Source organism: Tasmannia lanceolata, unplaced genomic scaffold (genome assembly GCF_043159265.1).
Source record: "Tasmannia lanceolata isolate RefF3 unplaced genomic scaffold, GAP_Taslan_0.1 ptg000004l, whole genome shotgun sequence".
Lineage (NCBI taxonomy): Eukaryota > Viridiplantae > Streptophyta > Magnoliopsida > Canellales > Winteraceae > Tasmannia > Tasmannia lanceolata.
The window spans coordinates 5,843,807-5,869,098 of NW_027518681.1; the positions used below are offsets into that span (position 1 = coordinate 5,843,807).

At 38.9% G+C, this 25,292-nt stretch overlaps 2 protein-coding genes across 4 annotated transcripts; both read left to right on the forward strand.

Moving 5' to 3' along the window:
• The first annotated feature begins 974 nt into the window (after window positions 1-974).
• On the forward strand, window positions 975-14,653 carry LOC143876127 (thioredoxin-like protein AAED1, chloroplastic). 2 transcript variants are annotated; one of them, XM_077377778.1, is made up of 7 exons: window positions 975-1,240; window positions 1,320-1,360; window positions 9,634-9,748; window positions 13,719-13,763; window positions 13,831-13,890; window positions 14,061-14,156; window positions 14,260-14,653. In XM_077377778.1, exons 1-7 carry the CDS (start codon window positions 1,073-1,075, stop codon window positions 14,377-14,379), a joined length of 645 nt encoding a protein of 214 aa, XP_077233893.1. In that variant the 5' UTR covers window positions 975-1,072; the 3' UTR covers window positions 14,380-14,653. The 2 variants fall into 2 exon arrangements, with proteins under 2 accessions (XP_077233893.1, XP_077233892.1); XM_077377777.1 differs by adding an exon at window positions 9,449-9,495 and having other exon boundaries at window positions 979-1,360.
• A 2,574-nt stretch (window positions 14,654-17,227) lies between these two features.
• LOC143876128 (thioredoxin-like protein AAED1, chloroplastic) lies at window positions 17,228-24,875 on the forward strand. 2 transcript variants are annotated; one of them, XM_077377781.1, is made up of 8 exons: window positions 17,228-17,279; window positions 17,396-17,508; window positions 18,511-18,557; window positions 18,705-18,819; window positions 23,909-23,953; window positions 24,019-24,078; window positions 24,246-24,338; window positions 24,466-24,875. In XM_077377781.1, exons 2-8 carry the CDS (start codon window positions 17,479-17,481, stop codon window positions 24,583-24,585), a joined length of 510 nt encoding a protein of 169 aa, XP_077233896.1. In that variant the 5' UTR covers window positions 17,228-17,279; window positions 17,396-17,478; the 3' UTR covers window positions 24,586-24,875. The 2 variants fall into 2 exon arrangements, with proteins under 2 accessions (XP_077233896.1, XP_077233894.1); XM_077377779.1 differs by lacking the exon at window positions 17,228-17,279 and having other exon boundaries at window positions 17,318-17,508.
• The last annotated feature ends 417 nt before the right edge of the window (window positions 24,876-25,292 follow it).

Here is a 25,292-nt window from a genome sequence, read left to right on the forward strand (position 1 = left end):
TCATTTGATTAGACTGATTTCTTTATCGACAGATTAAAAATGCATCGTGACAATTGCCGATTCCCAAGATCGTTAAAAAATCAGCTAACTCATCAAAAAAAAAAAAAAAAAGATGGTTAAAATCTTTACTACACTTTTCTGTTCGAGCACTGCTAGTGAAACGGGAATTCATTTTGTGAAAAAAAGAAGGGCGCATCACTAAGCCTCATTCACTAAAAGACAAAGTAAGGGAGCTCAAATTCCCATAAAGCAATAAATACATCTTCGAAAGGTTCAAATCAACGGTCACGGCACTCCGGTTTTTCTCTCCCACATGGAATCCCATTTTCAAAGTGTTTTCCTTTACATTTAAACAGTAGATATCATGTACTGCGCACGTGAAGAGAAAATGTGATTTATGCAATTGCTAATTACTAGCACTAAGAGGGTACACGACTTATCCCACCCTGAGACAAATGACAGGCTAGGGAGGAAGCAAGTGAGTGTAAAATTTGCTTTAAGTAGGCGTGCAACTCGGGTCGGGTTGGACTGGGTTAAGGCCAACCCTAACCCTACCCGAGATAGCATTCCCTCAACCCTAATCCGACCCAACAGAACCTCAAGTCAAGGATTGTCAAACCCTATCCCAATCCGCCTCTAAATCTCTCACCCCTATCCAAACCCATCTAATCTGTTTTTTTCCAAATCGAGTCAGGTTGAGTCAGGATAGATTTAGGTTCACCTCAACCAAACAGAAAAATACAAGAAAAAAACATAACCCTGAGAAAATCATGATAAAATTAGAGAACAGAGGTTGGGTTCGGATCGGATTATCAAGGCCTCAACCCGAACCCCACCCAAAATTAAATTGGGTTAGCTTTTCCCAGCCCTAACCCAACCCAACCCAACCCGAGCAAAATTGGGTTGAACCCGACCCAAGTTGCAAGTTGCACCCCTAGTTTTAAGTTCATTTTGCGTGGAAAGAAACAGAGCCAGAGCAAAAATTTTTTTCTTTCTATCAATTTCTTGATTTTTCTTCTTCCTTACAAAAACTCTGGATTTTACGGATTTTTACTAATCGCGCGATTAAGTCATGGCTGCTCTGTCTGCAATAACCCTATTTTCTCAACCTCGCTTTGTCTTTTCTTCTTCTTCTTCGAGCTCTCTTTCTCCCTCGATTTGCCCTCTAATCCCTCCATCACGGAATCCTAGCCGTTCGATGGGATTTTCCATAGAGAGAAAGAAGAGGTCTCCATGTGCAGTAAGAGCCTCTCTATCGAGTGTTAATGAAAGTGTCAGTGAGATTCTCTTTGATGTTCCCATTTTGACTGCTTCAACAGGCGAATCCGTGTTGTTCAAAGATCTCTGGGATCAAAATGAGGTCAATTTCATTCCCTTTTTTTTTTTTTTTGCGATATTTGTGGAAATTGCTTTTGTTGGATTGAACAGTGTTTGGTTAATTGCCTGGTTTTATTGCAGTATTTTTTTTAATGGGTGTAGTGTTAAACTGGTGAAATCATGCGAATTACTCTTCATTTGTTATTTCAAAGCTGTTTACAAGAATGATTTTGTTACGCGCCTAGGATGATAAATAAATTAGTTATTTGTTATTTCATAGGATATTATCGGGAAGGTAGGATAAGAGTTATTAGTTAGTGTAAAATCCTATGGAATGTGATACTACTAGCGATGATATGGGTGCTATGGAAAGAAAGGAATGCTAGGACTTTTGAATACGTTAAGATTCTAGCTCTAACCATTGCTTGGATAAGAGTGTTTTTTTGGTAATAGTAGGAAAATGAGGCCGTCCATAAATCAGGTTTTGGAGCCACCTAGTAGAGGTTATCTAAAGTTGAACTTTGATGGCTCTAGTTTGGGTAACCTGGGGCTGGCAAGAGCAGGCAGCCTTCTTAGAGATGAAAGCAGAAATACGTTATGGGTGGGTCTATTCGGGTCCTATTGGGTTCGCCAACTCAAATGAGGCACAGATTAGATTGGTTTACCAAGGTATTAGATTGATTGTCCGAGAGCTCCTAAACATGGTCATAGTAGAGGGCAACTCTTTGAATGTGATAAGATGGTTGAAAGGAAGCGAGGCTCACCCACGGTGGTTTGCGTGATGGATTGACGAGATCTCGGATCGTGTGGCGGGATCCTCTATTGCTTTTCATTGTGTAAGAAGATCGGCAAATAGTGAGGCTGATAGGCTAGCTCGGAGGAGGTTTCAAGGGACGGGTTGGAGGTTTTCGACTTTTTCCCTCCTTGATTGTTTTGGGCTCTTTGTACGGTTTTTGCTTCGTTTCTTTGTGTGGCTCGATCTTCTCAATCATTGGGGTTCTTCTTGTTTCGCTTCTTGATTAATTAATTCTTTACCATTAAAAAAAGAGTTATTAGTTTGTGGGACTCATGGCGATAAGGATTTTGGGTAAGTATTCATTAACTTGTATTCATTAATTCTTTACCATTAAAAAAAAGAGTTATTAGTTTGTGGGACTCATGGCAATAAGGATTATGCGTGAGTATTAATTGACTTGTATTCTTAATTGGTCCTAGTTTTTAGGAGTGATAGGGTCGGTCGTTGACTCCTAGAAGGCTTATTAAATTGTAATGCTTCTATTATCACAATTAATGAAGAAATTTAACCCGAAAATGGTGTCTTTGCACACAAAGGAGGACTGTCTCTTCTTTCGAAGTGGGTCAAGAGTCTAATCTTCCCTTTAAGAAGATCAATCACATTGCAAACTGATGGCGAGAAAGGGTGGAATGTTACAAACCTAGATGGGTTCCACTTGGGTGGAATAAATTAGTTTAGATTTGTGTAGCTTTGAGTTTGCTATCCACTTGTTTGGTATGGGTAAGAGTCTTAGAGATAAGGGTTATGGTATCTAGATTGGTCTGGGTAGGAGTTCTAGAGAAATTGGTAAGTGGTTGCAAACCGGGTTTTCTATTTAACATGTAAGTAAACTATTTTCAAATCATTGAAGAAATTTAGTCTGGAGAGTGTGTTTTTGCGCTCATAGGACTGATCCTTCCCTTGAAGTTGGTCGAGATGCTAATCTTTTCTCTAAGAAGATCAATCACGTTCCTAACTGATTTGGGTTCGTAACAATTTTTTTTTATCTACAACCAAAATCGTGTGCATCAATGTAAGAGGTCCACCTAAGGTACGTGGTCGTTTCCTGCAGAAAGAAACTTGGTATGAGAAATTTAACTATCCTAGCTCTCGGCAAATTTCTCTCCCACTTTAAAAACACAATTTCATTCCTTCCCAAGATCTACTGAACCGGGTTCGACAATGTCTCCAACCGTGGTCATCCCATCTACGCCCGCAACTCCATGGTCGTTCTCCATTAGAATCAAATTTGCAGTTTCATAGCGTATTCAACCTGAAGGTGCAAGCTCAACCACTTTTTGATGTGAAGCCACATTCTAGCTTTGGAGATTCTTCATCATGATGGCGAGAAAGGGTTCGCGGTGATGGATGCGTCAACTTTCAACCGAAGTATGCTTGGGTTACGAATTTTAATTTTGGAGAGAATCACCCCCATGGATCTGAAACTGAGGGAATAGTTCGACAAGTTTCAGATAAGCTGATTGGTGACGGATCTATTACACTTGCTGGTTTGATAGCAGCTACATTAGCCTACGATTTTAGACTATTTGTGGGAGTTTCAATCAGTGCCAACATTTCAGGGGGTCACGTCACATGAACCTGACAGTCACTTTTGGAGCCTCTTTGGACGGGAACGTCATTTTCAGGGGAATTCCCTACTCGATTGCATAGTGCTTGGGATTGAAGAAGATAAACATTTGAATAATTTGACAACCCACTTCTGTTGTGGTTGTGAGTTCCATTTATATTACATCATACAAAATACAAGACAATAATGCCCTATAAGAGATCAATATTACAAAAAATGGAATTCCAAATAAATACATGCTTTTACGCTCCCACAATTTGAGCGGGTTTAGAAGAAACCATCAACAAATACGCAAAGCATGATGATGATAACCCTTTTGTAAAAATGTCAGCAATTTGTCTTTCTGTAGGAGTATACAAAACTTGAAGTTCTTTTCGCTCAACTTTTCCCGAAAAGTTGAATGCATTATTGGATTCGCCACCAAATATGTTGCTCCAATGTTGGCGCGATGAATTGTCATAGGATATGGAAGAAAAATGTCAAGTGCACGTAACAATGATTTAATCCAACATATATCAGACGATCAGTTGATCCTTGGATAATTTTTCACAAAATTTTCTCTTCCTTTATTCTCTCTCCCTCTACAACTAACGAATTTTGTTTCTTCTTTCTATATTCTACATTGCTTCTCTAACAGTTCTTGAAATTGATAACAATCAACAACCTGAAAGTTCGATTCCCCCCTCACCACCAGTTTTACCATCTTCTTCTTCAACCTTTTCTCATCCTGTTTTCGAAATCACAAACATCAAATCCCTTGTTTCCATCAATCTTGATCATGAAAATTTATTCTTTGGCAAACTCTTTTTATTCCGATTCTTAACAGTCATGACGCTCCAGATCATGTTGATGATACTTCTATTCCTCCTTCCATTATAAATGACTTACGAATTCCTGTTGTAAATCCCGATTTCTTCAATGGAAACGAGTAGACGATAGAGTTGTCTCTTGGCTTAATGCAACCATCTCTGCCAATGTCCTCAAACAACCCTCTCTAACGATGTCCTCAAACAACCCTCCCAAACCATACCAATCACTTACTGCTCGTGAAACATGGACATCCATTGAAAAACTTTTCCATGATCAAGCAAATGCAAGATATCTTCAATTGAAAGTAGAATTCAATGATCTTAAGAAAGGTAGCAAAACAATGGATATCTTTCTTCAAGAAATCAAACTCTCAATGGCCTTACTTCTGAATATGACAACTTCGTCGCTGCCATTACTTTCCGACTTCCTCTTCTTAAATTTGATCAAATATGTCATAGTCTTCTCGCTCAAGAACATAGAGTCGTTCAACATCATCATTCATCTCCGCCAATAGACAAAGCCTTTTCTGCCAACCGTAGTCGAAGTAATCGTGGTGGTCGTAACAATCGTGGTCGTGGCGGACGTGGTATTTCCTTCACCACCACAAATTTCAATTCAAATCCGTCTTTTGGTTGTGGCCGAGGAAATTTTATTTCTCGTCCCTACAATCAGTCAAGAAATTTTCCTACTTAATTCAAAAATTCTATTGAAAATATTCTTGGTCGTCGTCCTCAAATAATTCCTAAAATGATATTTGCCAAATCTGTAGTAAACCTAACCATACTGCTCTTGAATGTCGAAATTGCTTCAATCAAGCATATACGGCTGATCAACTAACTACCTCTTATGCTGCTATGAATATTAACGATAATTTCAATCAAACTTGGTATCCAGACACAGGAGCAACATCACCCATGACTCCTTCTGAAGGTATTGTTTCCTCCAAATTTTCTTATTTTCGTTCAGATTGAATCTACGTGGTAAATGGTAATTTATTACCTATTTCGCATGTAGGTAATTCCGTTTTAAAAACTTCTAATCGTTAATTTCAAATGAATGATGTTTTAGTAGTCTCTAATATTAAAAAAATCTTCTATCAGTTAAAAAATTCACTTATGACATTAATGTTTGTTTTGAATTCAATTCTTCTGGTTTTTGTGTAAAGGACTTGTTGACGAAGACTCCTCGTCTACATTGCGATAATCCTGGATCTTTATATCCACTTCCTTCATCTCTCGCTCGTGTTGAACCCGTTACCGAAGAAGCTCTCTCTTCTGTCCGTGATTCCCAAAGCAAATGGCATAATCGATTATGACATCCTGGTCTTTCTTCTATAAGTTTTTAAGATGGAATTACCTACATGCGAAATAGGTAATAAATTACCACTTCCCACGTAGATTCGATCAGAACGAAAATAAGGAGATTTGGGGGAAACAATACCTTCAGAAGGAGTCATGTGTGATGTTGCTCCTGTGTCTGGATACCAAGTTTGATTGCAATTATCATTAATATTCTTAGCTGCAAAAGAGGTAGCTAGTTGATCCGCCGTATATGCTTGATTGAAGCGATTTCGACATGCAAAAGCAGTATGGTTAGGTTTACTACAGATTTGGCAAATATCATTTTTAGGAATTATTTGAGGAGGACAACCAAGAATACTTTTAGTAGAATTTTTGAATTGAGGAGTAAGAAAATCTCTTGACTGATTGTAGGGACGGGAAATAAAATTTCCTAGGCCATGACTAAAAGACGGATTTGAATTGAAATTTGTGGTGGTGAAGGAAACACCACGTCCGCCACGACCACGATTGTTACGACCGTCACGATTACCTCGACCGCGGTTGGCAAAAAGGCTTTGTCTATTGGCGGAGATGAAGGATGATGTTGAACGACTCTATGTTCTTGAGCGAGAAGAATATGACATATTTGATCAAATTTAGCAAGGGGAAGTCGTGAAGTAATGGCAGCGACGAAGCTGTCATATTCAGAAGTAAGGCCACTAAGAGTTTCCATGACTAAATCTTCATCTTCTAATGGATGTCCTATTGCAGTAAGAGAATCCGAAATTGTTTTGATTTTTTGAAGAAAGAAATCCATTGTTTTACTACCTTTCTTAAGATCATCGAATTCTATTTTCAATTGAAGATATCTTGCATTTGCTTGATCATGGAAAGTTTTTCAATGGCTGTCCATGTTTCACGAGCAGTGAGTGATTGGTATGGTTTGAGAATTTGTTTGAGGACATCGGTAGAGAGAGTTGCATTAAGCAAAGAGACAACTCTAACGTCTACTCGTTTCCATTGAAGAAAATCGGGATTTACACCAGGAATTCCTAAGTCATTTATAATGGAAGGAGGAATAGAAGTACCATCAACATAATCTAGAGCGTCATGACTGTTAAGAGTCGGAATAAAAAGAGTTTGCCAAAGAATAAAATTTTCACGATCAAGATTGATGGAAACAAGGGATTTGATGTTTGTGATTTCGAAAACAGGATGAGAAAAGGTTGAAGAAGAAGATTGTAAAACTGGTGGTGAGCGGGGGAATCGAAATTTGAGGTTGTTGATTGTTATCAATTTCAGGAACTGTTGGAGAAGCCATGTAAAAGATGGAAAGAAGAAACAAAATTCGTTAGTTGAAGAGGGAGAGAGAGAATAAAGGAAGAGAAAATTTTGTGAATAATTATCCGAGGATCAACTGATCGTCTGATACCATGAAGAAGATAAACATTTGAATAATTTGACAACCCACTTCTATTGTGGTTGTGAGTTCCATTTATATTACATCATACAAAATACAAGACAATAATGCCCTTATAAGAGAGCAATATTACAAAATAAATACATGCTTTTAGGGATCAGTCGTCGCTTGTCTGATTCTTGAACTCTCCGCCGGTGCCTTGACCAATCAAACCTTCTCGTTGTTGATAGACTTTAAGGTGTGGAATGCTCTGGTGTTTAAGGCCGTGATGACACTTGGTCTGGTCTACACTATTTATGCAACGGCCATCGTGCCTGTTAATGCGCTGGCAAAGGGACTGAGTGATCCACAGAAGAGGGAGGTGTACGATCAATACAGAGAGAATGGGCATAGGGGTCCTGCTACTAGTTTAGGTTTTGATGCCAATGATGAGAACTTAGACGGACCGGGAGCTGTTGAAGACCGTAAAGAACAATATCTACGGTCACGATATAAGGCTTGTATGGCGATATCGGTGGTTTTAATGTATGTCTTGGGGCATGAAAAAGTTTGGTTTATCTTATGGCTGCATGCCAAGACCAAGGTTTTAAATGTCGGTTTCGGTGTCGGTTTCGGTCACCATTGAAACCGAAATATTCCATTTTCAGTGGAAATTTCGGCTAAAATCATGTAAATTTTTGACAAGAAATTGGTTTTTTTTTTTTTAAATTTCCACCAATGGCGGAAATTTCGGTGGAAATCTTTAACATTTCGGTAGAAATATTGTAAATAAGGGTGAAAAACGAAATTTTGGTTGAAATTTTGATATCGGTGAAATTTCATGAAAATTTCGGAGAAATCATGTAAAAATCCGATTCAATGTATTTTTTTATTTCAGTCCAAGCCTGAACTGAAATATTTCTGTCGAAATTTCGGATGTCGGACGAAATTTAAAACTATGGCCAAGACGTATCGAGGTCAAAATGATTCAATCAAAGGCCTCCCCTACCTTTCCATTTCCCCACAAACTCTTACTTTGCTACTCATTCACAATTACCATCAAAAGAAACTTCCTTTAATTCCTCGCCTAAATGCGTGACACTTAAATACAATCCACTATGCTATCACTCATCCCAAAATTCGGGTTCGCCTAACTCAAACCCCTCCAAACTTGCTGAAATTCTTTTCCTGCCCATATCATATGTATTTCCCTTGTTTTTCCATCACACCCAATCATTCATGTTGCTGCCCGATAAAGTAGGGCAAAGTCAATCCTTTTTTTTTGAAATTGTAAAAGTTATGTGAATAATCCTTTTGAATTCATATGCATTCATCATTGAAACATGGTCTCATGTGGAGATGCACATAGCTTCCATGGATGTCAACGTGGTAAAACAACTGTGTGACTGTACAAGCTAGGTCAAAGCAGCACCAGCAACTGCATCGTTATTTATCCAACCTTGAGGACAAGGTTGATTTCAAGAGGGGGGGAATGTTATGTACCTAGGATGATAAATGAAATAGTTATTTGTTTCATAGGATATTATCAGGAAGGTAAGATTAGAGTCATCAGTTATCAGGACTCGTTGTGATAAAGATTATGGGTAAGCATTCATTTACTTATGCTCTTAGTTGGTCCTAGTTTTTATGAGTGACAGGGTTGGTCGTTGACTTCTAGAAGGCTTATTAATTGTAATGTTTCTATTATCATGATTAATGGAGAAGTTTATCCCGAAAACTGTGCCTTTTCACACAAAAGAGGACTGACCCTCCCCTCGAAGTGGGTCGAGATGCTGATCTTACCTCTAAGAAGATCAATCGCAATGCGAACTAATTTAGGTTCATAACATATTTCGACATCTATCACAATGTAGAATTGGTTTACCTCCTTTATAAAAATCATAGTACAATAAACTTTCTGACCTTGCTACTTTTCGGGAAGTTCTAAGTACTATTGCAATGGCAAGAACTTTCTGTCTGTTGCTTTAATTTACATTTTAGTTGTTTTACTCCGAAGAACATAGTGCTCATTTTTGCACGATTATTTAGGAACTAAGAATGCCAACACTTAACAGTTGCCTTTTGGTTTATTTAATATGGTTTGAGAATTATTTGTTGGTTTAAAAACATAGTGCATTGTCGCCATCTCATTTTTCTTAATTTGCAAGCTCTCTGAGAATTATTTTACGAACAATTGCTATTCAATAGACATTTCCTGTTTTAATGCCTATCTATCACTTTGAAATACAAGAAATATTCTTTTTTCTTTTCTCCCTTAGGGTATGGCCGTTGTTGTGCTTTTGAGGCATTTTGGATGCCCTTGCTGGTAAGGTTGGATGCCTTTATCTGGTACAGTTCATTGCTTTTTAACAAGAAACTGATAAATTTTCTCGAATGCTGCTTGTACTTCACATTTCTCCAGCCACACTAAAGATCTTTTCTTCTTTTTATTTGGTTATTGAAGCTGGGAACTTGCTTCCACTCTGAAAGACCTGAAGCCGACATTTGATTTGGCTGGTGTGAAACTAATTGCAATTGGTGTAGGTACTCCCGACAAAGCTCGTATTCTGGCCGAACGGGTATTCATCTTTGCTATCCTCTCTCTGTGCTGTTAATAAGTGACATTTGATGTAGTTCTTCATGTATTTGAGCTTCACTTTCCATGATTTATTTGTTTATGTCCTTGTGGCATTGCTTATTCTCATGATTGAAGGAAGTATGCCAAACCTTGTTGATGGAACCATCCAGCTTTGATCTAGCTACATATATCATCTTTTGGATTTTGTGGACTGATGTCTTGATAGATTTTTGTTTGCTTCTAGAGAAACCTTTGGGCTATTGTTTGTATGCTTATTATTATATGCATATGAGCCATTTTGGATCCAAGTCCATAAATATAATTCAAAGAATGATTTCTCTTGAATTGCATCTGATAATGCATAATGGGATATATCGTACTTTCAGTTAGCCCAATTGTTGTATTTGGATTTTTTATTGTTCAAAACCACCACGAAATTTTTTAGTGCTTTCTTGTGCGGATCTTCATCCTTTGTCGATTAGAAATTAATTCGGTTCATGCTTCACTTTTTTTTTTTTTGAAAATTAACAGTGAATTTTATTAGATTCAAATTGGGACAAGATGTCCCAGCTCAAGAGTACAAGTGATAATTCAATGGCCATCAGCCTATTGAGATGGTAGAGATTCTATACAAGTGACATTTGTTTCCGTTAGAAGAACCCCTGCTTTTGCTAACTCATCCGCCGAGGAATTTGCCGATCTCCTACGCTGAACTAAAAGTGGACGGATGCTCCTGACGAGGTCTCGAATCTCATCAAGTGTATTCTGCAATCTCCACGGCCCACCACCAAGATTGCTGGCTCAAGCTATCACATTTGATGAGTCCCCCTCCGCAATCAACGGCCCTAAATTACGATTGGCATACCACGGCAGGCCGAATAACAACCCCCGAGCCTTGGCTTCATTTGCATCGCATATTCCCGCTGATCCGGAGTAGGAGACTATAGTTCTACTATAGGAATCACGAATTAAACCCCCAAAACCGGCCGGTCCAGGGTTTCCTAGTGAACTGCCATCGAAGTTAAGTTTTAACCACCCCTCTCCAGGAGCCACCCATTCCGGAGTGATTGCTATCCGAGGTTTTCTTTCGTGTAACACCACCTTCCAATTTCTCAGAGCCATCCCAGTTGAGTATGGGATTTTACCTTTTGCCTTTGCCCATAAAATGAGAGATAATTTTATTTCTAGCACTACATGCTTCCAATACCGGGCTTTATTGGCGAAAATTCTATTGTTCCGTTCCTTCCAGATGGACCATATAATGGCATATGGTAGGGGACTCCATAGTGCTGCACCCAGACAATTGTAGAATGCCTCACGCCAATATAGGATAACATCAGATATTTGTCCCTGCATTACCCATTGGATCCCGAATGAACTAAACATGCCATTCCATATTCTGTTTGCATACGAGCAATGGATAAAAAGATGATCAATTGTCTCCTCTGCCGCACCGCATAATACACATTTGCTTGCTATTTGAAAACACCGTTGTTTAAGCATTTCTTCAGTGTTTATGCAGTTATGTGTCACTATCCAAGCGAATGCCGAGATTCTTGGCGGGATTGATTGGCCCCATATGTTTTTCCGACAGGCATCAACCCCTTCCTCGTTGCACAGTTGATGAAAGAATGATCGGACAGTGAATCCTCCCTCCGACTCAGGTTGCCATAGAAGACCGTCTTCCGTGTTATGTGAAAAATAGCAGCCCTCCAACAGGTGTAGTGATGTATAGTTTATTATTTCATCGTCTTTGAGGTTCCTCCGCAATTGTATTTCCCACACCACTTTTCCAGCCCCCACCCTTGCATTTATGTTATCAGCCACAGTAGCTTGTTGGTCGCGTGCCAGCCTGAATAGATCCGGGAACCTATCTTTGAGTGTTTGTTGCCCTAGCCATAAATCAAGCCAAAATCAGACATTCGCTCCTGGACCCACTTTAAACCGAATTAAGGGGAGAAACAGGTCTCGAACTGAATTAATGGATTTCCAGGCCCCTGACCCTTTGCCGCGTGGCGGCTCTCGACAAACCCAGTCTCCCCAACCACTTCCGTATTTTCTCCCAATGATATTCCGCCACAAAGCGTTTTTGTCAGTGCCGAAACGCCATAGCCATTTTCCCAAAAGTGACTTATTCCGTAATCTCAGTTTTCTGGTCCCAATCCCGCCATTTTTTTTTGTTTACACACCGTTTCCCACTTTAGTAAATGCTTAAGTTTTCTGCCAACTTCCAACCCTTCCCATAGGAAATCTCTTTGCAACATTTCTAATCTTTTCGCCACCGATGCCAGGATTTTGAATAGAGATATGTAATAGACTGGCATATTTGCCAAGGCTGCCTTGATCAGAGTAATTCTCCCTCCAAACGATAGGTATTTTTTCTTCCAAGATGCCAATTTCCTTTCCATCCTTTCAACTACCGGGTCCCACTGAGTTTTTGAAGGTACGCCGAATCCCAGCGGTAGCCCAAGGTGGGACATGGGTAAAGAAATTGATGAGCACCCCATTACATCAGCGTATCTCGAGAGATTACTAGTGTCAACATTAATACCCACTATTGCACATTTGTACCTATTTATTTTCAGCCCAGTAGACATTTCAAACCATTTAAAAAGGAGTTTGAGGTTGGCTACCTGCTTTGCATCATTCTGTAGGAAAACGAGTGTATCATCAGCGAACTGCAAGTGAGATACCACCATGGAGTTCTCACATATTTTTAGCCCCTGGATATAGCCGAGCTCCTCCGCTTTAGAGAATAGGCTGCTCAGAGCTTCAGCGACTATTATAAACAAGGTGATAGCAGATCCCCTTGACGAATTCCCCTTGAAGAGTTAAAAAAACCTTCCGGCGAGCCGTTAATGAGTATGGAGAATGAAGCCGATGATACGCAAGCCCTCATCCATCCCTTCCATTTGGTTCCGAATCCCATACGATCCATTATATAATCGAGAACAACCCAATCCATATGGTCATATGCCTTCTCAATGTCTACTTTGAAAATCAGGCCTATTCTTCCTTCACGCTTTGTTGAGTCCAAAATTTCATTGGCAATAAGTACCCCATCAAGGATCTGTCTTTTGTTCACGAAAGCACCTTGAAATTTTGAAATCACCTCACCCATCACCTATTTTAACCTTCCAGCTAGGACTTTTGCTAAAATCTTATAAACCCCATGCACCAAGCTAATGGGTCTATAGTCCTTGATTTCCACAGCGCTTCGATTTTAGGGATCAAAGATATGAAGGTGGTATTGATAGCTCGGTTCAGAGTTCTTCTCTCATGAAATTCTTGGAAGAACCCCAAAATTTCAGCTTTGAAAATATCTCAATGTTGATCGTAGAACGCCAGGAAAGCCGTCCGGACCCGGTGCCTTATCTTTTTTAAGGGACTTAAGGGCCAGTTCGATCTTCTCAATGGTGAAAGGCCTCTCCATCCATTTTCCTTTATCCTCCGAAATCTTTTGGAAGCTGAGGCCAGCAAGTTTCGGGCACCAATGATACTCTACTGAATACAGCTGCTGATAATAGTTCACAATGTGGTCTCGAATGGCTTCTTTCTCCTCTACAAGAGACCCATTCACCAGCAGACAATTGATTGCATTCACCCATCTACGACAAGACGCCATCCGATGAAAAAATCGGGTATTCATATCCCCTTCTTTCAGCCACGTAACCCGTGACTTTTGCCTCCAGCTAATCTCCTCCCTCCTCACATATCAACTTAATCTTTTTGTATGGCATGTTATTCAGCGGATTTTAACTCCAACCTAAATGCGGTTAGCCATTGCTAATGTGTTTTGGAAGATAGTTGTTTGTTTGGATATCCTATTCTATTTTAGGCATTTGGAAAGTAAATCAGAGGGCCAAGATTAGAATTGGTTATTCTCATTTATAGCTGATTGAGTAATTGTTGCATATTGAGTTCCTTGTTTTGTTGTGCTAATCCATTTATCTTTATTCTGTTTTCTGCAGCTACCATTTCCATTGGATTCCCTTTATGCAGATCCCCACCGCAAGGTAAGTACTAAGTTTGCAAGTTTGCCTTTATGTCGGTTCTTTTAGTACTAACTGTAAGCTTTTGCAGGCATATGATGTTTTGGGCTTGTATTATGGTTTGGGTTGCACATTCTTTAATCCAGCGAGTGTAAGTTTTTCAATTTCAGAATTGAAAGCAGTTACTGTTTCTTTTCTTTCTTTCTTTTTTTTTTTAAATTTTTTTAAATTTTTTTTTAAAGCAGTCGCCAATGTATAAAAAGAAATGGCATTTAGTAATTCATAACAATTTTTATTTCTCTTTCCTACTGATGCTGATAGGCTAAAGTATTTTCAAGATTTGAGTCTCTCCAGAAAGCTGTGAAGAACTATACCATTTCTGCCACTCCAGATGATAGGAGTAGTGTCTTGCAACAGGTATGATAGTCGAAAACTTTCTTTATTTGAATATCAACTCATTTACAGACCTTGAACTAGTAGTTAAATCTCCATTTTATATTGTATTTTCTGTCACCATTAGGGAGGGACATTTGTCTTCAAAGGGAAGAATTTGTTGTATGCAAGGAAAGACGAAGGGACAGGCGACCACGCTCCACTAGATGAAATCATTGATATCTGCTGCAAAACTCCAGTAGCATGAAGTTCGAGTTCTAATCAATATTTCCAACCTCTATATAGGGTATGTAATTATGTATCATTATGTCCACATAAACAATTATTTAAATGGTTCCTGTAAGTGCCATGGGTTTATCATTTCATATCAGTGCCTGATTGAAATGGTAACTTTTGGTGATTTATATTTGGTATTGGCCAGATGTTTTCATTGCCTGCTCAAATGCATGCAATATCTGTAAAGGTATGGTGTATCTTTTATTAATTCATTGTTAGAAATGTACCCTGATTCTATCCTACAAGCTGGAAATTGTTAGATTTATAGTGCAGGTTAATCTGTATCTAATCATTGGAGCATAGTGTATTGTGTAGTCCTTTTAAAAAAGAAAATGACACTTTTTGTAGACTTACACTTATCCATGTTGCCTTTATTAGTGTCTCTAGATCAATATTAAACACACTGTAGTAATAGGTACCATATCATCTTTTACCTTTGGAATAATTGGTCACATTCGCACAGGAGAATTCCTTACAATTCTCGAGGTAAATCGAGACTGAGACTGATTATCGGCATCATTACCCAAGGGATTGAGAGAACTTGATTTCAAGTTTTCATCCTCGAATTGATAAAATAGTTGGGACGTAGTTCCTTTATAGCTCTTCTCCAGTTACCCATGTACTATTGCTGAGAAGTTGACCATTCTATTGAACAAGGTGGCAAGTTTTTGGCACCTGGACCTTGTAATCGTCTTATCTCACATGTGAAATCTTTGGTCCCGTAGGCCCTGTTCGTTTTAGATTGTGACAACCAATTGTGACCCCCAGCCCAAACTGATTGCTGGACTCAAAATAAAACATAATTTTGAGTCCAACAATCGGTTTGGGACTCACAATCGGCTATCACAATCTAAAGTGAACAGGGCTTTAGGAATATGGCGACTTCAACGTTGCCAAACTTTTAGGCCTTGTTCTTTTCAGACTGTGACAACCGATGGTGAGAGCCCAAACTGATTATTGGCCCAAAGTTAAACATAATTTTGTGCGAATAATCGGTTGGGGGCTCTCACCATCGGTTGTCACAGTCTGAAACGAACAGGGCCTAAATGTTATTTTGATCGAATAATCGGTTGTGGAGCTCACAATCGGTGGTCACAATCTCAAACAAACAGAGCCTAAATGTAATTTTGATACAATAATCGGTTGTGGGGCTCACAATTGGCTGTCACAATCTGAAACGAATATGGCCTTAGAATCAGTTCGGCACACACAATCGGTTAGCTAGTCCTTGACTAAGGCCCTGTTCGTTTTATATTGAGTTCAATAATCGGTTTGGGACTCTCAGTGGGTTGCCACAATCTAAGAAATGGTCAAAGAGGAGTACTACTTGGTGTTTTTTAAGTGCAACTTTAGAGTTTTGCCAAAACCCTTACAACCATGACTCCATTAAGACATATCAAAGGGCTAGATTCATCTGATAATAAATGGGGCTTCTCGGCTAGCGTCGTGAGTTTAGCGTCGTGGGTTTGCTCCCCATAGACGTGAGTTTGAGTGAGTTACCCGATGCACGTGGTTTACGGGTGATTGCGTGCATCCATAGGTGCTAGTCCCACCCTAAAATGAGGTGGGGATACCCTACTGCATCAAAAAATAAATAAATAATGGGGCTTATCGGGAAGGGTTGTGATGGTTATGGGCAAATGTATCAACACGATTCATCACCATAGAATGTGCCAAATGTACCATGGCCGAGATGGTTCCATCCTAGTTTCCAAACCAATAAGAACCTCTAAAGAAGAGTCCATTCGTCAACATAAATTCTAACAAAGTGCAATTGAGATGGTTGATATCTTGGACCATGCGACCCATAGTGGGTTTTGGTCTCTTGCCGAACAAACATCCCCTTCATCAGATTAAGACCTACAAAAATCAAAGGTTTAGCTTTTCTTGGCGGAACAAGAAAAAAGAAAAGAAAAGACACTTGATGGGCCAAGGGCTAAGATCATCTGATCGAGTTGAAAAAATCCGAACATGGCTATGTGGTCCATGTGGGCCTCTAAAACTGGTGGTTAAGGTTCTATGTAAAACTGTTTTTGCAAGAAACTTGGAAGTCGAGTTTCTATAAGCCGGTGCAGATGAATAGACTCATTTGATTTCAAATGTTCCAATAGGCATAGTATTAACAACGGATATAAATTGATTAACCCTTCATGTATGCTGCATGCACAATTGGCAAAACTGAAGGTGGTCCACGAGATGAATAGACTCATCACCTAAACCGAACAATTCATTAAGTTGGCTTTATTGGACCCATGTGAAATATAAATGAAGCCACATGAACGATTCATCGAGCATACTTTAGCAGACTCATGTCACGATTCGCTCTCTTCACGATAGAGACATGCAAAAAATAAATGTCTTTTACCTCACTCTTTATCAAGAGGCCATTTTCATTTGATTAGATTTTTTCCCATAAAATGTTAAAAAAAACAAAAGATTTTTCCTTCACCCCCACAAAGGTTAACAAATCCATCATGATAATTCACCATTGACAAGATCATTCAAATCTTTACTAGGAACTGGAACTGCTACTGTTTTTGTAGACGGTAAATGAAAATTTTACCCCCTTAAGCATATATATAAGAGGAGGAATAAGATTGTGCGGTCGACCGCACCTAAGTTTAGGTGCGGCCGAGGACCCAAACACTTGGGTCCCATATTTTTTGTGTTGATCAAAATCATTCATTTGCAAGGCCCCATCACAGGGTGTGTACAAAAAATCAGGTGCATTGTGTTTGGGTCGACCGCACAATCATTTTTCTCATATAAGAGTAGTATTTGTGGGGTTTATTTCCACTTCATTTAAGACGATTGCTGCTTCATTTAAGAAAATGGTGAGTAAGACCGATGGGAGAGGCCAACTGTGAGAAGGTGACATGTTTGATGTTAATTTCATTAAATTTTCTTCAGCCCATTTAAGAGAAGAAATAAGCCCTCTCTGGTTTAAATTTTATTTTTTTTCTGATCCAAAGTCATGGCTGCAACAGCTTCTCAATCGGGTGTTAATGAAAACGTCAGTGAGATTCTCTTTGACGTTCCCATTTTGAGTGCTTCAACGGGTGAATCCGTTATGTTTAAAGATCTCTGGGATCAAAATGAGGTTAGTTTCGTTCCTTTCTTTGAAAGACGTTTTTGGAAATTGCTTTTGATTGGATTGACAAGTGTTTTGTTAATTGGGTGGTGTTATAGCAGTATGCTTTTTTTTCTTTTTTCTTTTTTGAATTGGGTGTAGTGTTGAACTGTTGAAATCATTCAAATTACACTTCATTTGTGTTGGGGTAGTTGCCTTGTTTCCCATGGTTATAGTGGGAGGCACAAAATCGAAAGTTTGGGTTCTTTAGTTCTTAGGTTTTATGAAAACATTAGTATAAAAGAAGTTCTTCCTCACAAGAACAGTGTGGCAGCTGGAACGCGAGCAGGAAGAGAGAGAGAGAGAGAGAGAGAGAGAGAGAGAGAGAGAGAGAGAGAGGAATTGATTTCTCCTCGGGGTTTTCTCTCGGGTTACTTTCGATGTACGGTCTTGGGTGAGAGAAGCAAGGAAAGGGTTTCTGTCGGGGTACTCTCGATGTTCGGTCTTGGGTGAGAGAAGGAAAGGGTTTCTCTCAGGTTACTCTCTATGAACGATCTTGGGTGAGAGAATCAAGGAAAGGGTTGCGGGTTTATGGGTTTTGGGTTAATCCATTGTAATCCTTGTATTTTTTTTTCTCATAGTGGAAGATCGTGTTTCTTGCCCGTGGATGTAGGCATCTTGCCGAACCACGTAAAATCTCAGTGTTCATCTTATGGCTTGTCTTTGTTTTTTTATTTTTCCGTTTATTTTTTGCACGATCAGATCGGATTTGTGCTGTGGATTTTCTCAACAATTTGTGATTTTGAAGCTGTTTACAACAATGATTTCATAGGGTTTATTTAGTAGGGTTTGAGAATTAATTGTTGGTTTAAAACATAGTGCATCTTTGCCATCTCATTTTTCTCAATTTGCAAGCTAGTTGAGAATTATTTTACAAACAATTGCTATTCAATATATATTTCCTGTTTTAATGCCTATTCTATCGCCTTGGTACTCAATACAAGAAATATTCTTTTTTCTTTCCCACCTCAGGGTACGGCCGTTGTTGTGCTTTTGAGGCATTTTGGATGCCCTCTCTGGTAAGATTGGACGCTTTCATCTCGTACATTTCATTGCTTTTTTAACAAGAAATTGATTAATTTTCTAGAATGCAGGATATGCTTGTAATTCGCATTTCTCCAGACAAACTAAAGATCTTTTCTTTGTATTGATTTGGGCTTTTGAAGCTGGGAACTTGCTTCTGCCCTGAAAGACCTGAAGCCAACATTTGATTCGGCTGGTGTGAAACTAATTGCAATTGGTGTAGGTACTCCCAACAAAGCTCGTATTCTGGCTGAACGGGTATTCATCTTTGTTATCCTCTCTTTGTGTGGTCAATAAGTGACATTTGATGTAGTTCCTCATGTATTTGAACTTCACTTTCCATCATTTACTTGTTTACGTTCTTGTGGCATCCCTTTTTCTTAGGATTGAAGTATGCCAAACCTTGTTGATGGAAGCATCCCACTTTGATCTAGCTATATCTTCTTTTGGATTTTATGCACTGATGTCTTAATAGTTTTGTTCTTGCTTCTAATGAAACCTCTGGGCTTCCAATTCAAAAAATAAAAAATAAAAAAAATTGAAACCTCTGGGCTATTGTTTGTATGCTTATTGTTAATTGCACATGAACCATTCTGGATCCAAGCCCGTAAATCTAATTCAAAATTGTATCTGATAATGCATGATGGGATGTATGGTACTTTCTGTTAGCCCAAAATACTGATGTGGTTAGCCCTGTATTCACGAATTCTGTTTTGGTTGCTCAGGAGAACATACATATATTGCTCTTTTACACCAGTTTCACTTTTTTTTTTTTTTATGACGTAGGATGTCCCCACCCCCTTCGGGAGTAGGACTAGTCCCTACGGATACACGCAACGACACACACACCACGTGTATCAGGTAAGTCGGAGGCGGGATTCGAACACTCGTCAACAGGGAGCATACCCGTGACTTTATGCCAAAGAGCCAACTGCCTTGGTGTGTATTCACTTTTGGTTATTACTCTAGGTCCAACTATCTCAGTTACGAGTTCGGAAGAATTAGGGCCCCATAGGCCTTTGTTACATGGTTGTTTTCCAACAGATTTCTTATGGGGTCTGTTTGGATGCACATTAAGTAGAAGTAGAAGGAAAGTAAAATGACGTCATTTTCTGAGTAAAAGCAAAAAAGAAATCCTCTTTACTTTCCCTGTGCAGTTAATTTGGGAGGAAACTCAAAGGGCTATTATTTGGAATATTCCTTGTAGATAAGGAAAGAAAAATGAAGTCAATGAACATTTCATGGCAAACAAACTTCCCAATGAAAGGGAATATGAAGTCATTTCAATTTCCTTTCCCAGAGAAACGCTATTTCGATGAAAACCAAGCCCGTGGTGATCATGCCATGGAATGCTAAGTTGGTAAAAGTGAAACATTGGTTCATATAGAAGTAAAAACACTATTTCTCTGTTCTCGATCTCGATCTCTTTTCTTCATCTTGATGATCTTGATCTCTCCTCTTAATCTTGATCTCGATCTCTTTCCTTCCTCTTGATTTCTTTCTTGTTCTTGATTCACTATTCTTTTCTCTTTATCTTCACTAAGATCAGCTCTTCTTTCCCTCACTCTAGCTTTCTCTCTTTCTTCTCTTGGATACATCCTCCATTTGACCATCGAGGCACTATCCTAGTACGTCATTCTTAGGTGCGGATCCCACCATCCCTATCTTTGTTATCACAAATCCTAGCACGTCACTCTTAGGTGCGGATCCCTATCTTTGCCATCACCCTTACAACCCTTACTTAATCATTCCCTAACCCTTGTCACTTGATTACCCACCCAGATCCTCCAATTCATCATTGATCATATACCCCGTTAGTATTTTTTTTGCCATAATTATTTTTATAGATCTGATTTCGATGGAAAATTTGAATTAAGTATGATTTTATTCATTAGTTAGATGTTATCTTTTGGGATAATTGTATAGAATGTGTTTAGAATGAACTAATTTTTTTGATGAATGAACTCTAAAGTTTAGAAATTCTATGCATAACCTAGCTGAATTTGATTATTATGCTTTGTTCAAACCGTTTTGGGAATGCATGTTACTGTTATAATCTTAGTTGTAAATTCCGTTTTGGTGGCCGTTCCGGTTTGGCCACCGAAACGGAATTCCAATGGGATTTCAGTCATTCCGGTCCATTCCGGTCGAAACTTTTCGGTCACACAAAAAAATACTAAAAAATATGAGAAAAATCCCAAAAAATCAAAAGCCTTCACTCACTTGAAATTTGTAGTGTAACTTGTAAGCCTTCACTTGAAATTTGCAGTGTAAGTTGTAAGTTGTAATTTGTAAGCCTTTGGAAATAGTTCTTGACTTCTTGTAGTGGTAAGTTGAATGTAGGCCTTCCCTTTGCTCCAAAATGAACTTTGATTGAGTTGAAGAAGAGGGTAGACTTGTAGGAAATTTAGAAGAATAGATAGTGTAAGTGAAAGTAGAGAAAGAAGGAGAAGGAGAATCACTTATGTGAAGGGGGAGGAGAAGAAGGTAGGGAAAAGGCTATTTATAGAGTTTTTAATTGATTATGCATTTAAAAATGACTAAAATACCCTTCCCAACAGCTATAAACGGTCACATTTTGAGGCTAAAATGATCAAAAACCCAAAAGAGCCGTTGCAGAGGCATTGTTGTAAATTCTGCAAAATCCAGTCAAACTAGCCGTTATACACAATTCTGGCCGGAATGAAATTCCGGATTCCGGAAAATTTCGTCGGGAATGGCCGGAATGGGACGAAATTCCCACTGGAAAGAAATTTCTGGAATTCCGTTCCGGAATGGGAACGAAACCGGTTCGTTTCGTCCATTCCGGACGAAACGAAACGGAATTTACAACTAAGGTTATAATTGAATTAGAACCTTTTTTTTGCTCCTAAATTTCCAAAAGTCAGTGATCGAACCCTAGGTTTGCATCAAACTGGTATCAGAACTAGGTTTGCATCAATTTAGTAGCAAAGCTAGGTTACATCAAATATATTCCATTTTCCATTCCTTTGAGTCAATTTGTGGCCATCCCCCTCCATGCATCCTAGAGCATACTCTTTTATCCTTTCTTGGGAAGCCCAGTGCTGAGGTCGACGATTTCGTTCACTACGTCGATGTGGTAGAGAGGTATTAGAGATATTGCGATTGGGTATTGAGAAGAGCAAGGTGGTTGATAAAATAGTGAGTGCAGAAGTGGGTTTTACGGCCTCCATCAACTCCCATAGACCTCTGCACCCAAGAAAATACTTCGTCAAGAGAGGGAAGAGAGTCAAGAGACCGTAAACCCCAAAGCATCCAGAAATTGAACAACACACAGATCCTGTTGATGCTTGGCTGAGGCAGTGACATCAATCGTGAATGGCAAGTACATATCAAGTTGCTCGTAGAGAGTCACATACTGAGAATAGAATTCAGAAATAGACTTGTCTCCATGCTTTAAATTCAGGACTTCCGAGTACACATCACAGAGCCTAGTCAAACTATTTACCCATTAATTTAAGGTTTTAGCTCGTTTCCAGATGTCTTTGGAAGATCTGAGATACATCATGAGGCCAGCAACTTTGGATTCCATACTGTTCTAAAGGAGTGTTTTAGTTATAGGATCTTCCTGCCTCACTTCCCATACAACTTATCCTCACTATCGGGGAGATCCTTCTCGATATACTCAACTTTCCGCTGGCAAGGAGAAGGGTTTTAACAGCCATTCGCCATGGAGGATAATTCAAGCCATCCAATTTAAGGATGTCATCAGTATATTCTGAATCTCCATAGTTGAAGAACCAGTAGAGGCCAACTATCCTCAAACAACCACAAGAAACCGGTCACAACAACGGGCGGCCAAAACAGAAAATTGCTAGACACTTCATAGAACTAATCCAAAACAGATGGTGATAGGGGGTGCCGACCCTCCGATCATATAGAATCCAACAAAACGCCGTTCGGATGTGATCGAAGCACCAAACCAACCCAATATCCAGTTTTCTAAGCCCAAAACAAGAACCATATAGACAAATTGTGGACTTACGACATCAAAACGACGGCGTTGGGGGCTTACGTCATCAAAACAATGGCACCAGACTGGTAATGGCGGGCAACGGAATGCCTGAGCAGCAGCGGGACACGGCGGCGGCAGCGATTGGATGCCCTAGTGGAGGCGGGCCAGCTCCAAAGGGGAGCGGTGTCTTGGTCAAGGGGCGGCGGTGGTTTTCTCCAACCCTCTTTACACTTCTTTTTTTTGTTTTTTTGTTTTTTGCTGTGTAACGAAGAAGAAGAGAAGAAGAAGGTGGAGAATATTTAGCCTAAAGATCTAATACCATGTTAACAATGGTGGAGAGAGAGAGAGAGAGAGAGAGAGAGAGAGAGAGAGAGAGAGAGAGAGAGAGAGAGAGAGAGAGAGAGATGGTTGGGAAAAAATGAGTCTTAATCTGACCTCTCACAAACTTGATATTTATATATTAGGCTTGTACAAGAAAAAAGACTGAAAGAGTCCTAATGGGCACATAATTACTTAAACCTTCGAAGTTTTAACACAATTGAGTGAATAAAATTGAAAACATTATTGGAAGCCTGTTAGGATTGCTATTTGTATTAGATTTTGCAGAATCTGCTGGCCATTGGTTCAGCCAACTATTTTTCAGGAATCCTTCCTGAATTTTGAATTGTGAGCAGAAGTAACCTAGCCATTGCACAGAGTTATCCTCCATTGAACATGGGCACCTGGATTAGCTAATCTCCCGTTGGATAGTCCTCTTCCAAGGAATCATCTGCCACCCTTGGTGACATGGTTGATCGAAAAATATTGAGGCTTATAGTAGCCTTGGCTTATTTTGACGAGCCTGCGACACTGGGATCTGAGACTTATCCTAACTGAAACCAGTTCCAGCTTCATCATCCATTAGCCAAAAACTTTATTTTAGTTGGTTTTTTTTTCATGGGAGACCTGTGCAGTTTTTTTCTTTGGGATTTATTTTTATTTTTAATTATAAATTTTATTCTAGACTTTGGGGATGCCCACATCAACATATGGAGTTAAGGAAGGACGGAGAAGAGGAGAAATTGCATAATTTATTGATAATTTTCTCTTTGAATTTGCATAGTTTATTGATAATTTTCTGTTTGAAAACAATAAATACTGTGTACGTTCTTATTGTTTCGGAGTTAAGATGCAACTTACAGGTTTTCTCCCACTAGAAAGAGCTAGATATATGTCAGATCTTTTTGTTAATGGTTTACAGCCATAAATACTTTTAGTGATGCATTTTCCAAATTTCTGTAGTGGTGGTAAACATGCTGTGGAGTCATTATTGCATGCTGAGTTCCTTGTTCTTATGAGCTAATGCATTTCTTTTTATTCTTTTTTCTGCAGCTACCATTTCCATTGGATTGCCTTTATGCAGATCCCCACCGCAAGGTAAGTACTCAGTTTACAAGTTTGCCTTATGTCGGTTTTTTACTAGTAACAGTAAGCTTTTGCAGGCATATGATGCTTTGGGCTTGTATTATGGTTTGGGTCGCACATTCTTCAATCCGACAATTGTAAGTTTTTCAATTTTAGAATTGAAAGCAGTTACTGTTTCTTTTCTTTTTTTAATGTTTTAAAACAGTTCTGTTTCTAGATGCAAGATTAATCCCCCAGGTATAAAAAGAAATGGCACTAGTAATTCATAACAATTTTTTGTTCTCTTTGCTAATGATGATTATAGGCAAAAGTATTTTCAAGATCTGAGTCCTTCCAGAAAGCTACGAAGAACTATACCATTTCTGCCACTCCAGATTGGAGTAGCATCTTCCAACAAGTATGTTGCCTTTCCTGTTTCTGGATAGCCGACAACTTTCTTTTTTGAATATCAACTCATTTTCAGGCCTTGAACTAGCAGTTAAATCTCCATTTTATATTGTTTTATTTTTTGAAATCACCATTAGGGAGGGACTTTTGTCTTCAAGGGGAAGGAGTTGTTATATGCAAGGAAAGATGAAGGTACAGGAGACCATGCTCCACTAGATGAAATCATTGATATCTGCTGCAAAGTTCCAGTAGCATGAAGTTCAAGTTCTAATCAATGTTTCCAACGTCTATAAATAAGCATTGTTCAAATGTGCAATTGTCTAATAAATAAGCCCACCAACAAGACGGCAATAACTACCAGAGTGCTTAAATAAATCTCTTTTAAGAGATCAATAACATGCTTCAATTGTGATAAACTAATAGCAAGGAAGTAGCATCATTGCCCCAAATATTTGTTTTGTACATGTTCTTCCAAGTACTTATCTGCATTGATTTTCTTTGATTGTTCCTTACAATGTCATCCATATATAGAGCTAAAATCACAACATGATTTTCCTGTTTCCATACTAATACAAAGTAATCCTGATGGGAATCATCCCCAGCTCCCTTAAATTTTTGGGTGTCCTTATCATTTCTGTGGGCATTATCAAAAGGGGTGCCATTGTCATGTGAGGTTGTCTTTATTAATTCTGAGGATATTATCAAAGAGGGTGCCTGTATCACTTTCAACTAAGATTCAATAGACACTTATGACATAAGATGACACTATGTCTCTTAAATCCGAAAGGGGCCCACTCTTTATCAAGAAGAAATCCTATTGGTCAGTGATTAGAGAGTCCTAGTAGTGTTAGGAGTTTGAGTTAAGTTAGGAATTTTATTTCAAGTTTGATTAGTAGTTTGCTTGTAGTAGGATATTAAAGGGCCAGTGTAGTGTGCAGTTTATTTTTAGGAACTTGAATAAGTC

What these genes read in the sequence shown, in the direction of transcription:
- LOC143876128 (XM_077377779.1), top strand. Translation starts at nt 17,383, where the DNA reads ATGGCTGCAACAGCTTCTCAATCGGGTGTTAATGAAAACGTCAGTGAG. An exon ending in CTCGTATTCTGGCTGAACGG is followed by an intron (nt 18,820 to 23,908) that starts GTATTCATCTTT and finishes TTTTTTCTGCAG; the next exon opens with CTACCATTTCCATTGGATTG. An exon ending in CATTCTTCAATCCGACAATT is followed by an intron (nt 24,079 to 24,245) that starts GTAAGTTTTTCA and finishes TGATGATTATAG; the next exon opens with GCAAAAGTATTTTCAAGATC.
- LOC143876127 (XM_077377777.1), top strand. Translation starts at nt 1,073, where the DNA reads ATGGCTGCTCTGTCTGCAATAACCCTATTTTCTCAACCTCGCTTTGTC. An exon ending in ATCTCTGGGATCAAAATGAG is followed by an intron (nt 1,361 to 9,448) that starts GTCAATTTCATT and finishes TTTCTCCCTTAG; the next exon opens with GGTATGGCCGTTGTTGTGCT. An exon ending in ATGCAGATCCCCACCGCAAG is followed by an intron (nt 13,764 to 13,830) that starts GTAAGTACTAAG and finishes AAGCTTTTGCAG; the next exon opens with GCATATGATGTTTTGGGCTT.